General features: G+C 36.9%; 1 protein-coding gene across 1 annotated transcript in view; it reads right to left on the reverse strand.

Moving 5' to 3' along the window:
* Positions 1-819: 819 nt before the first annotated feature.
* LOC127448831 (heparan-sulfate 6-O-sulfotransferase 3-B-like) overlaps positions 820-13,796 on the reverse strand; it is a 48,682-nt gene continuing 35,705 nt past the window's right edge. The window contains exon 2 of the mRNA XM_051711662.1: positions 820-2,002. Coding sequence (XP_051567622.1) covers positions 1,258-2,002 — 745 coding nt within the window. The 3' untranslated portion in view covers positions 820-1,257. The remainder of the gene's footprint in view (positions 2,003-13,796) is intronic.

The raw sequence follows: 13,796 nt of genomic DNA on the forward strand, positions 1-13,796 counted from the left end.
CCCATGGAAACACTGATCATGCGTGCCGGCTCCACCTACGAGACATGAGGGAGAGAGAAAAACAAAACAACAGAATAAACCGGCAAACTCACCGGAGCTGTGACACATTAATACGTAAAGTTAATAGAGATTCAGAGATACATTTATCTTGAGGTGTCATTCTGCCAGCCTGATCTCATGAAAATTATTTGACTATGGCAACATAAAAAATAAAAAAGTAAAATTACATGGTACATCTATTACGGCAGATCCAAGGTGAAATGTCCACTGTGTGGTGGTAAAGGAAATTAAATGTTCTCCCAAAACAGATACTGTAAGGTTAAGGTTAATGCTCTATCTTGTTTTAAATCAACAAAACCTACCTCCCTAACCTACACATTAAATCTAAATCTAATCAATAGTGTCATAAAAAGCAAATGTGTGATGATAAACAGATGATATTTTTCAGGTTAATGCTCTAATGCTTTTAAATAAACAAAACCAACATCCCTACCCTAAACTTTAAACTAATCCTAACTGATAGTATAAAAAATAAAGCAAATTTGAGTTGAAAAATGCCATTTCTAATGCAACCATGTCATTCTGTAATGCTTCTATGACACTTGCAGCTCACGTGTTAACTCACGTGCTCCGATGGACTCATACCAAGGTCCTCCATATTGCACATGCAACACACTATTAGTTGAGCTGCCGTGGAACTTAACTGCGCTTGAATAAGCTTGTAAATGTAATTGGTTATATAATGCTAAATGTTCAAATGTATTGCCTTTCAAGTTATGCAGTACGGAAAAAGTGTTTTGATGTCATAAGACACCAGGAAATACCAGTGTCCAGGAAAGTTCTGCGATACGTATTGTAGAACAAGCCACGTAAAAGTAATTTAGCAAAAATGTAGTTACAGTAACATGATCCTATGAGACCAGGTTGCATTTTGTAAATAGTTAATGTCGCCTACCCTTTGTTTAGACCTGAAAAAATTTAATTCAATTTTGACTCGAAAATCTTAGGTTTATCGCATCGCATATTGCCATCGCTGTCTCCAACACATATTGCAATTTTCCTCCATTTTATGCAGCCCTAGCACGATTGGTCAGACATTATTAGGCGGGGTTAGCGAAGGGTCAATTGCTGGTACAAAGTTGCTCCAAGATGGATCTGTGCTCAATCATTGACAATCAAACAGAAGATGAGGAGGCCTGTAGGACAGCATGCAGATGATTTGAAGGGGAAACAAACATAAAACGCATCAGACTGGCATCACCACCTCACCACCTGACTACTATAGTCCTCTGTCACACCTGTTCCCTCTTGCGTTGTCTCCATTTCCAAATCTGTGTATCCTTTGTCCTCCTCTTGTCCTTTAAACTGTGATCCTTTTTGTTCCTTAATTCTCCTGCGTTCTTCTCGCCTCCTCTCCCGCTCCTCCTGCCTCTCCTGTTGGTGGCAGTATTGGACACGTCGCAAGAAAAGCTCCTGTGCATACTCGTACAGTTGCACATCCAGTGCATTCAATTTCTCTATGCGCCGGAGAGTGGATGCCCCCACTGTGACCCCGGCCGCCCGTGTACCGTTAATCTGAGTGAAGGCGGTGATGAAGTGCAAGCCGAACGTCCTCTCAAAAAGGAACTGTGTCTTGCGTTGAAACTCAGTAAGACCGAAAAAGGCCATGCGACGCAGGTTGCGCTTGGCACTGCTCAGGAGCAGCTCGGCACGTCGTTCTTCGCTCATGGAGGACAGGTTGTAGCAGCCCACCAGACTGAGATCAGCCAGCATGCGAGTCTGGCGGTTGTTGGCTAAGTTTGATGGGCAGATCATAAACTCCTCTAGAGACACGCCGGTCCAGTCTTCACTGCTGTAGCAGGCTGGAAGCTCGTCTGAGGTGGGCGGACGCCCATCGCACATGTGTAGCGCTGTCTTCCATGTGGCACCACGCTGCACATGCTTCCACTCACTCAGGTAGCGTGACACGGGGTCCCGCAACAGCGTGATGTAGTAGAAGTTCCTGTGAAGAGAACCAAGAGACAGTTTTGAGGGACTGTACTTATGTACCAAGAGTCCATTTATACTTTTGCGTCGAACCTACGCCTGTAGGCTACGCATAGATACAGCCGTTACAATCACAGCATTTTAATGTAATAAAAAATATCCTCAATGCAGTTAGCTACTTTTTGTTAGTATTTTGTAGTATAGCTAACTACCTTTCTAAAAAGTTGTTTGACTGTAATTTAACAACATCAAGGGACCCACTTTATATTAGGTGTCTTTATGTACTTAAGCATTTCATACAATGTATTCTTTTGTACATACATGTTTTTGCATTGTACTTACATTAAAAGTACCTGCATTTAATTACATCTGTAGTAACATTGTTAACCTTATCCCTAACCCTACCCCAACCCTTACCCTAAACCCTAACCCCTAATCTAACCTAACCCTACCCATAATCCTTAATCTACCTCAACATCAGTAGCAGCAAACATGAATCTTGTGAGAATTTTGCAGTACAACATGTAGTTACAGTGGCAAGAAAAAATATGTGAACCCTTTGGAATTACCTGCATTTATGTATAAATTTGTCTTAAAATCTGGTTTGAACTTCATCCAAGTAACATTAATGAACAAACACAATCTGTTTTAATATATAACTCACAAATTATTGTATTGTTCGTGTACATATTGAACACATCATTCAAATATTCACAGATTTGGTCGGAAAAATTAAGTGAAAAAATAATTATGTGAAAGCTAATTAGAGTCAGAAGTTGGCAAACCTGGCATCCAATTAATGAAATGAGATTGGAGATGTGGGTTAGAGCTACTTTGATTTATAAAAATCACTCAAACATTTTGAGCTTATTATTTACAAGAAGCATCTGCTGACGTGGACCATGCCTTGCAAAAAAAAAAAAAAAAAAGAGAGAGAGAGAGATCTCAGAAGACCTATGATCAAGAATCGTTGCTTTGCATAAAGATGGAAAGGGTTACAAAGTTATCTCGAAGATCTTAGATATTCATCTGTCCACAGTTAAACAAACTGTCTATAAAATGGAGACGATTTAGTACAGTAGCTACTCTCCTTAGAAGTGGCCGTCAAGCCAAGATGACCCAAAGCGCACACCACAGAATGCTCAGTGAGGTAATAATGAACCGTAAAGTGACAGCTAAAGACTTGAAGGAATCATTGGAACTGGTTAACATCTCTGTTCATGAGTCTCCTATTCGGAACAGGCATGTTGTCCATGACAGGACACCACGAAGGAAGTATATAATATAATGAAATTAGTTGTTTCCAAAAAAAAAAAAAAAAATAAATAATAATTGTCAGAATACCTACAGTCACCAGTGGGGAAAGATACTTTCTGCCCTCAGAGTGGTGTAGCTGCAGCATCTACCAGCCAACCCCTGACCCCTTGATTGCAGTGGTCATGGGTATGAGTTTCACTGAAAACTTGCAGGAAGTTGTTTAAAATTTTAGGCAAATGGGATTTGTTGTGATGTGATGTCATGACTGGAATCTCGTCTAAGGCCTATTGATTGATCTGCCACATCACGGTCAAATTACGGCCCAGAATGTCATACTGGGTATGGCATTATAATGCCGTGAAATCAATAGCACTCCACTATGGTAATCCATCTGCACTTCAGCACTGACCTATTGGAGAAGCACTGTCAAATGCTAGCCCGCTCAATACAGTCAAGACAAGCAGGATATGATATGATAATGAAGGTCAAAATCATGATCACAGGCTGCACAGAGGTCAGTCTGTTGCTGCATAAAGCAGCTATAAAGCATTCAAAAAGCTTTAATAATAATTCAGAATAATAACAGAAATAATACTCTGAAAGTGATAAAAAACCAGGGTTCTCACACTTTTTGAACAATGAATTTCCATGACTGCTCCATGACGTTTCCATATATATATCATTAATGATATTTTGGAACACATTTAATTTCTATGACTTTTCCAGGCCTGGACCCAGTAGACTAGCACGTTATAGGCACACATCACTATAATGAACTCGATCAATTAATTGAACATCCACTGATATACTTGTGCCTTTTCAAATTAGTACACTTATATGCAGGGTTGGGAGGGTTACTTTTGAAATGTATTCCACCACAGATTACAGAATACATACTGTAAAATGTAATTTGTAATGTATTCCGTTAGATTACTCAAGGTCAGTAACGTATTCTAAATACTTTGGATTACTTCTTCAGCACTGGTAGATTTTTTAACTTGTTTTGACTATAAAAACTCTGCCAGTACAGTAAGACAAAATACACGTTAAAAATACATTCTCTGATAAACCTAAATATCTTAAGCAGTGTTGTTTCTGTTTTAAGGATTTTTAGATATTTTTACAGGAAAACAATAAAAAAATTATTATCAAGAATATGATTTTTGCCCTAATATCAAAGGTCTTACTAGAAAAAAAGAAATTATGATCCAATGTGAATTTTCTTGATAAACAAATATAATCATGCCCGGTAACATGTGCATGTAAAATGGCTAGAAATAGCATTTTAGCTTAGCGTAAAGCTGACAATTTACCAGTGGCAGATTTAGGCATGGGCGAAATGGGCAGTTTCGCCCGTCAACAACTTTGGGGATGTGTTGAAGCGGCTTTCGCCCAAGGCGCCATACGAGCTAGAACCGCTACTGCAATTTACACAAGGTTTATTTCTATTTCTTCTGCTCCAAACTTACTTCAAGCTTACTTCTCTGTCTGCTCGTATGAATGTAACACATCATAAGAAAGTGTTTCACCGCTGTTCAAATGCACTTTGGATCGCATCATTTATATGTATAAATGTTTTCCATCTGAAAGGACTAAATATTAAATGAAACAAATGACAATAAAATGCAAAGTAATCTCTTCAGTAATCAAAATACTTTTTGAATGTAACTGTATTCTAATTACCAATGATTTAAATTGTAACTGTAGTGGAATACAGTTACTTATATTTTCTATTTTAAATATGTAATCCCTTTACATGTATTTCGTTACTCCCCAACACTGCTTATATGTAGGAGAGACTGGGGCTAGCTGTCACACTTTTTACTCCATTGAATTTTTTTAGGGTGGAAAGGCTTGAAAGCTCTGTAATTTCGATGTATCTCAAAAGTTTTGCTACAAAAAGCTTTTGAACATTTCCACCATTATTTTCCAGGAAAAAAAAGATACAGTTCATTGAACAAATCAATATTATCCAATTACAAGGCATTTTGTCACAATGGGAACTTGCCATTAAACGGTCTACGGCTTTTTCAGTCAAATTTAAAGAGTAAAACAATTTTGAAATTCAAACTAAAATTTCAAACCATTGTTTTGGCCAACAGATATTATAACTTATATATACAGTTACAACTTATGAAGAATATGTGACAACTTGCCCCAATAAAATAAGTCCCCAACCTGACATTTATGAAAAATACAGCTGTCCTAGTACACGGCCCAATCTCTGCAATTCAAAACTACCTTCGAAATATAATATATCCCAGTATGGTTTAATCATCTTATTTCACTTGTTTACCTAACAGCTTTTACAAAAATATGATGATACTGAAATTACAGTTTAAAGGATACAATTCACAATAATTGTCCTAATTTAACTGGACTTTTCACTCCAAATCTTACTGTTACTGAGATATAGCCCTTGTTACAACTTTCAAATATCCCCAGTCTTCCCTACATATACTGTAATTTTTTCCTGCAGCTGTTGTTTTCATTTAAATATTTTAAATATTTAATATTTTTTATTATTATAAAAAAATAAATAAAAATTATTAAAATATAAGATCACACCAAGCTTCTAGCCTAAAATGGTTCTCAGCATACTGTACATGTCCTCTGTATATGAATTAACAGAAATACGAACATTCAACCAAAAATGTATAATGAAACATATAAAGGAATCTCTGAGGGAGGTGAAGAGAGAGTGTGAAATTGCAAAAGAGAGTTATAGTAAAACCAAACATATTTACAAAACAAAAACCTTCTGTAAGCGAATTTGCTCCCCTAAAATTCTGTCATCATTTATCCACCCTCATCTTGTTCCATATGCTGTTATTTGTTATATGGAAAACAACAATATAGATTTTTTTCAAGAACCTTTTTGTAGCTCTTTTTCGTATAGTGATTGCTCATAGTGGCCATAGCTGTCAAGTTCCAAAAAGGACAGAAAACACCTTGGAAGCACTATAAAATTAATCCATACAACTTGCGTGCTATATTCCAAGTCTTCTGAAGCCATACAATAGCTTTGTGTGTAGAAAAGACCAAAGAAGTCGTTATTCACTGAAAATCTTCCCCAATCTTCGCAGAAGTTCTGAAATGCACTACAAAAGGAGTATGAACTATAAAAACGGTGTGTTGACACGTCTGTGTCAGGTTTGACATCAGTTGGTTCTCATGTGTGCCTTGACCAAACTTCATTAGCGTAAAATGTCAAACCTAAAATGACACGTGGCTTCAAAGGAGTCCAAATGTAGTCATGTGTACTTATTTGCTTATTTGGTCATACACTATGAACTATTGTTGTGTGAAAAATAGCTGCATAAAGATTGTTCAAAAGTTCTCCTTTTGTGTTCCACAAATAACATTAAAATTGTATGTTTGGACAAGGTGATACATACAGTAACTCCATGAAAAACTCAAGAATGACAGCTAAATGCACCACGTTACAATTCATATCTTTTCCAAATAGTCCATATAATCAAGGTTCCAAAAATATGGAGTGATCCAGAGGTTGCTATTGATTGACACTGCATAATGCAGAGGGATTTAAAAGTGAGTGAGTGAGTGAGTGAGTGAGTGAGTAATTGAGTGAGTGAGTGAGTCTAGTGTGGGATGCTTATTTGGTTAGTGAGAAAAAGGTCTTTATGGCTGACAGAGCAGCTAGCACATTAGACCACTTACTTAAATGACCAGAGGAGTGAAGGATGATGTGTTTTCTTCCTTCTGTGCAGCTGAACTGACAGCTAAAACACCATCTAATATCAACTAGACTGAAATGAGGCAGTATGCTGGAATTCCAGTTAAACTTTTTGCAAACACTGAGGTGCCTTTTGATTCAACATTAAAGCCAAACTACATGAGTTTTTTTTTTATTTTTTTTTTTACAATAGCAAATAACTTACCTTGGCAAAAGTTCGAATGCACATATTCTCTATTACTATTTTCCACATTTTAGAAAAGTCATCAAATCTATGAAATTAAAACTATGAAAATGGAAGTATGGGAATTATGTAGTGAATAAAAAGTTTTGGTTTTGCCACTAGCAAAAAGAAACCTTTCTCAGTCTACCATTGGTTAACAGATTCTCTGATCCAACTTCAAGAGGTACATCTTGGGATGCTCTTTAATGCATTTGAATAGATAGTGTGTGGGGGGTGGGACTCACATTCTTTTTTAAGAAATTCACATATAAAATGATTGCACATTTTTGGCTGGTAATGTATTATAACGTAACAAGAGTCAATGTAATACTTAATATGTCTTGAAGGCTACAGATATGCAAACTGAAACCTTTAATAAATATTTGATATTGTTCTAATCTTCACCGTGCCCTGCCACAGCTATCATTCTGCAGATAAATTTATCTACAGAGCTGTTATCCAACTCAGAACATGAGACGTCTATGTTATCTCTTGCATGCAAAAAAGTGATATCTGTGAGTGTATGTCAGAATGATTCATAAGACAGATAATATATCAGAAGAGCCACATCAAGGTCTGGGTGACATATTAATATTTTGAGGGGATATGATGCAGGTCACATAATGTCACTTACAGTTCCTTGGTGTTTTTATTGATATGATCCCAAGATCATATTATATAAGTGTTTTGCCCCTAACATTAAGATACCTAACAGTGAATTACTTATACACAGAAAAGTTATAGCAGTGTGTGCACAAAGCAACACAGTTGTAGGTTTGTAGTTGAATGTCTCCGTTTACGATCAATCACAGTGCATGCTGTCCGCAGCCCATTGTACTTCTGTAATCTGACGTATATCTGAGTGAAAAAGGGTATTAGATGAGAGAAATAGGGCTTAATTTTATCCATCACAATTGACTGGATTATAAAAAATGCACATTACAAAGATGGAGCCAGGTGGTTGAAAAGTAAGAAAGATTTGTGACATCACCCGAAAAAGTCATTTAAGAGGAGGAACTAGTTATTACATTTTGATTAAAGATTATAAAGAAAAACCTTTTCTTTGATTTGGAATATGCACAAATAATGCACAATTACACCCAGAATGTGTATTAAATAGTAAATATGGAAAATTTGGATTTCCTGTTGCTTTTAAGGACAGAGTTTCAGTGAAGCAAATTTCGTGTTGCCTAAAATTTTGGAAGCATTCAGGAGAGGAATGCCTCCATCATAACCACGACCTCTTTGATTTTCTTTCTTTAAAGTGTAAAAACTCAAGTCAGTAAGACTTGGTTAGTTTAACATGATCACTCGGGAAGTCGGCATGTTGTTTCCTACAGTTCCAGTACCATAAGATCGGCTACATTATGCCAACACACTGAAAAGCGCCATTTCCCATCAGACATTTTTGTATCCGCTCAAGAGTGTTTACCTTCCCTTTTGGTGCAACCGGAAACGTGTTGCATCAGCAGCGTGGAAAACCCGGGTTTGAATCCCGCATTGAAACAGGAGGTAATTGCGTTTGCATCATCAGTGACAAGCGTGATTCGGAGATTGCAATTTTTCCCCTAACATTACATTTTTACTCCACTGAGGGTTAGGTCTAGGTTTGGGGTTTGGGTTGGGGGGTACAGTTTATAAAATATGCATTCCTCTTCACTGTATTACATCCTGTACAACTGAAAACAACTTGCGTCACAACTTGCTTTTGGCGCCTCTCTGTGGACAGTTGCCTCTTTGGCCACTGGGGGCAGTGTTTTGAGTTTTGGTATGCACAGACCGATTTAAGTTTAAGAAAAGTTAACCTATTGTTTTCAGTTTCATTGTGAGATCAGTCTGGTTAGTTTGGGGATAAGGATCAGACATTTGGGATGGAAATATCAGAAAATGCACCCGCCTGCCATTTTTTGACAATTTCCATTTTATTTTCTTCCTAAGATGCAAAAATTAATTGTTTGCAATAGACCAGAAATGTGCATTAATAAAGTAAATACTTCAGGTTGACTTTAAATTAGGACTGTCTTTTAATTAATCATAATTAATCATAATTTTTGTAGTTAACACGTTAATGCATTTAGTTAATTGTATTGATGTTATAAGATAGCATTGTGTGAGGGACAGGACGAAAAGTGTTTATAAACTTTGTTCTTGATGCAGAAGTGTTAAGAACAGCCCTATCAAACACTTAGTTCATAACACAAGTTAAGCTATTTCCTTTTGAGGAACAATTTATCACAAATCGTTGGTTGACCTTATCAGCCTTTCACCTCAGTCAGCACACACACTGGCTTTATAGATAAGGGTGAGTGTCGGCTGAACTTGATGCTTTGTCTCCGCCTTGAATCAGAAGGGGAGCTCCATAGAGGAAATGAAACCAGAGGAATCAATATGGGCCAAGACAATTTTCTTTCATTTACATTACAGGCACAGGCATAATTAAAGAACATGATCTATATGCCTACACAAGCATACTTTAAACATTCCCTTTCCTTCTCTAACATTATGTGTAAAATTCAGTCACTTTGTGACACATTGAAGAAGGCTGCCACAGTTCATTTAAGGATAGCTTTCAGGAGCAACATCTGCTGTGGTGCTTTATGCTCTACTGGATGAACATTAACTGATGAATTTAAAATCTTCTGTTTGACTAAGCAGGGTGTTCGCTTGAATGGGAAGTAGTTTTACAGCACACTTAAAAGAAATAGTTCACCCAAAAATAAAAATTCTCTTATCACTTACTCACCCTTATGCCATCCCAGAAGTGTATGACTCTCTTTCTTCTGTATTACACAAATTAAGATTTTTAGAAGAATATCTCAGCTCTGTACTAGAAAGTGTAATCGAACTTGAGATCATGATCGTGCCAAGAGAATGCAATTGCAAGGTGTACAAAGAAAAAGGAGTTACAGAAGATTGCTTCAGAAGACATGGATTAAAGCACTGGAGTCGTATGGATTACTTTTATGCTGCCTTTATGTGCTTTTGGTAGCTTCAAAGTTTTGGTCATCGTTCACTTGCATTTTATGGACCTACAGAGCTGAGATATTCTTCTAAAAATCTTAATTGTAAGAAATTCATACACATCTGGGATGTCATGCGGGTGAGTAAATGATGAGACAATTTTTATTTTTGGGTGAACTATCCCTTTAAATTGCACTCTAAAATGCCAAAGATGAGGGTTCAATTTAGTGGAGGACATTGCAAAACTTAGTTTATAGAAATAGTTCACCCAAACATGAAAATTCTGTCATTATTTACACACTGTCATGTTGTTCTAATCCCATATGCTGTTGTTTTTTTAAGTGGAACACAAATGTAGACATTTTTTAAAAATCTTTTCGCAGCTCTTTTAACAATGACATTTCATAGTGACCATGTCTGTCGAACTCCAAAAAGGACAAAAACACCCAAAACAAAACACCATAAAAGTAGTCCATTTGACTTGTGTGCTATATTGTATTCCAAGTTTTCTATAGCCATATAATATCTTTGCATGAGGAATTTAAGATGTTAATCAAAAATGGCATCCCAACATCATTGGTTCACGCATGTGCAGTGACCAATCTTAACGTGCCATTTTTTATTCTGTTTTGAATAACTCATGAGGGAATTACATTTTTTGGGTGATCTAATTCCTTCACCCTAGAATGCATATATGGGTCAAAAATTACCTTGCATCTAGTTTTTAGGACATCATTTTTACATTAAGTGGTCTTTTGATCTGCCACTCCAGGTATTCCTCAGTTAAGGTGTTTTCTATCATTAAAATTTAGTTGAATATTTTTTGTATTATATCATATGGTATAATTTTTGTAATACATTAATTGTTTTCAGTTTCCATTTATTATGTAATTAAGTAAATGTTAAATACCATCTTCACGATTATATTTATGTGTAGTTTGCAAGTATAGAAAGTTGTCATTCAGGCAATGCTTGTATCCAAAACGCTTGACTTTACACCCATAACAGGGACAGTCCTCATAGAGCAACTTGAGGTTAGATGACATGTTCACGGCAAGGGCACAATGGTTATAGCATCTGGACCACCTCTTAGTGTATTTGAATGTGCAACTTTTCTTTTTGCAATATGCCTCACCACTCCAAACAACAAATATAGCTACATAGAGTAAAATAGAAATATAGTGTCATTCAGCAATTTACATTAGGTTGGTACAGGAGGAGTACATAAGGTTGTCATTTTACAAGTTTTTCACATATTTTTTTCTAAAAAACATTTTATCCTAGTCCAGTCTACTTACTGCCTGGCCAAAAAAAAAAAAAGACACATACTCTAATTTTCATTGGACCGCCTTTAGCTTTGATTACGGCACGCATTCATCGTGGCATTGTTTCGACATCTTTCTGCAATGTCACAACATTTACTTCCGTCTAGAGTTGCACACATTTTTTGCCGATATCTTGTATTGATGATGGGAGAGTCTAACCACTCCATAAAGTCTTCTCCAGCACATCCCAATGACTTTCAATGGGGTTAAGGTCAGGACTCTGTGGTGGCCAATTCATGTGTGAAAATGATTCCTCAGCTCCCTGAACCACTCTTTCACAATTTGAGCCAGATGAATCTTAGCATTGTTGTCCTGGAATATGCCCGTACCGTCACGGAAGAAAAAATCCATTGATGGGATAACCTGGTCATTTAGTACATTCAGGTAGTCAGCTGACTTCATTTTATTGCCACCTAACGTTGCTAAGCCTAGACCTGACCAACTGAAGCAACCCCAGATCATAATACTGCCTCCAGAGGCTTGTACAGTGGGCACTATGCATGATGGGTGCATCGCTTCATGTGCTTCTCTTCTTACCCTGATGTGCCCATCACTTTGACCACATGACCTTTTTCCATTGCTCCACAGTCCAATCTTTATGCTCCCTAGCAAATTGAAGTCATTTTTTCAGATTAGCCTCACTAACAAGTTGCTTTCTTGTGGCCACACAGCTGTTTAGTCCCAATCCTTTAAGTTCTCGTCGCATTGCTCTTACTTTCGCAATTAAACATAGTTCTACTGTCAATTTTTTATGGTCTTACTTCACTAAGCGTTTAGTGATCTCCGATCACGATCATTCATGATTTTCCAGGTTTTAATAATGTGTTGGACAGTTCTTAAACCAATTTCAGTGATTTCAGCAATCTAGTTGTTTTCTTTGGTTGATGCAGGCCAATAACTCGCCCCTTCTGAAAAACAGTAACATCTTTTCCACGACCACGGGTTACGTCTTCCGACACTGTTGTTTAAGAAATGAGAAGCTACACACTGCATCAGTTAGGGTTAAAAGAATTGTTGCCAGCTGAAACATATTAATCACTACAATAATGATCCAATCATAGGCTCTTAAAGTTGCTATATGTAAGATTGACAACAAGCGTTTGAAATGGGTACTGCAGTCCAAATGCAAAATATTGGAGAGTTGCCTGCCCCGCCCCAGACTCGAAGCTCATGCGGGTTGCCAGAATGATGACACGGCTGTATCTCCCTACCTTGAAACCAGGCTGCACATGAAACACAGAGTATGAATGCAAGTAATCAAATGTTGAATTTAAACAAAATTTTCATCCCTACTAGTAGCCGAGATAAATTATATAGCTAATTTTAGGTGATGCTCAATGCTTACCTGTTAAGGAGAAAATTAGCCAACTCGGTATCCGTTTTAAAGGATTTCTGGGCTTTAAGCTCTCTCCATCTTCCAAATGCATCTCCGATATTTATCCTCATTTTACTACGCCTCTGGTCATGGTGGTTTTTAGACGGATGGCGAGGTTATTTAGGTTGGGTGGAATCTGTTATCTCTGATCCAGTTTGTTTGCTGGCTTCATTGGCTGCAACACGCAGTGTTGTTTGCCTGCAAACTTGTTCAAATCTGGCAACCCGGTGGTGTCGAAATACTATTGGTGAGTAGGTAGTGGGTGGGATCACACAGGCCAAAACATAAACAGAAATTCCAGCCCGGAATGGAAACTTAAAAGTAGAATATACTGGCTGTAGCATTGTTATCAGAGAAGCCAGTATATCAACTTAGCATGTTTCCTAATTCTCTAATGACATATTATGGTCATTTTATGATTTAGTACAGTAAAAATATTACATATAGCACCTTTAAGTATCTGCCTATTTAAATTCAAATGGTGATTTTTTTTTTTTTTTTTTATGGCCATGAAGTGTGTGTACTAGATGTGTTTGTGTGGGTAGAGTTGTTGAGTGGTTTCACATTTACCACCAAACATAGAAATTGCCCATATTTCTGTTATACACTTATTTTTTACACTGTCACTCAAAACTCCTACTCTGTTTTCAGTGTGTCTGAAATTCTTCAGAATTGAATAAAATGTATATAAACTTTAAAAATTGAAATGACTAATAAAATTAGTTAATTAATTAATTGTACTTGAAAAAAATAAGTAGTTTTATAAAGAATAATCATCTGGATTTCACCTGGGTCTTTTATGACCCACATATGCATTAAATGGAGGTGAAGTTACATATGCGTTCAAGTGTTGAAAAACAGCTTAGGCCACCTTGCCACTGCTGGGCATGTATGTTGATGTAATCCATAGAATCCCGCTCAAAATACGATGAACAAAAGACAATGAGTGAATAAATTCAAGGAATGTTAGTT

Source organism: Myxocyprinus asiaticus, chromosome 12 (assembly GCF_019703515.2).
Source record: "Myxocyprinus asiaticus isolate MX2 ecotype Aquarium Trade chromosome 12, UBuf_Myxa_2, whole genome shotgun sequence".
In the NCBI taxonomy this organism is placed as follows: Eukaryota; Metazoa; Chordata; class Actinopteri; order Cypriniformes; family Catostomidae; genus Myxocyprinus; species Myxocyprinus asiaticus.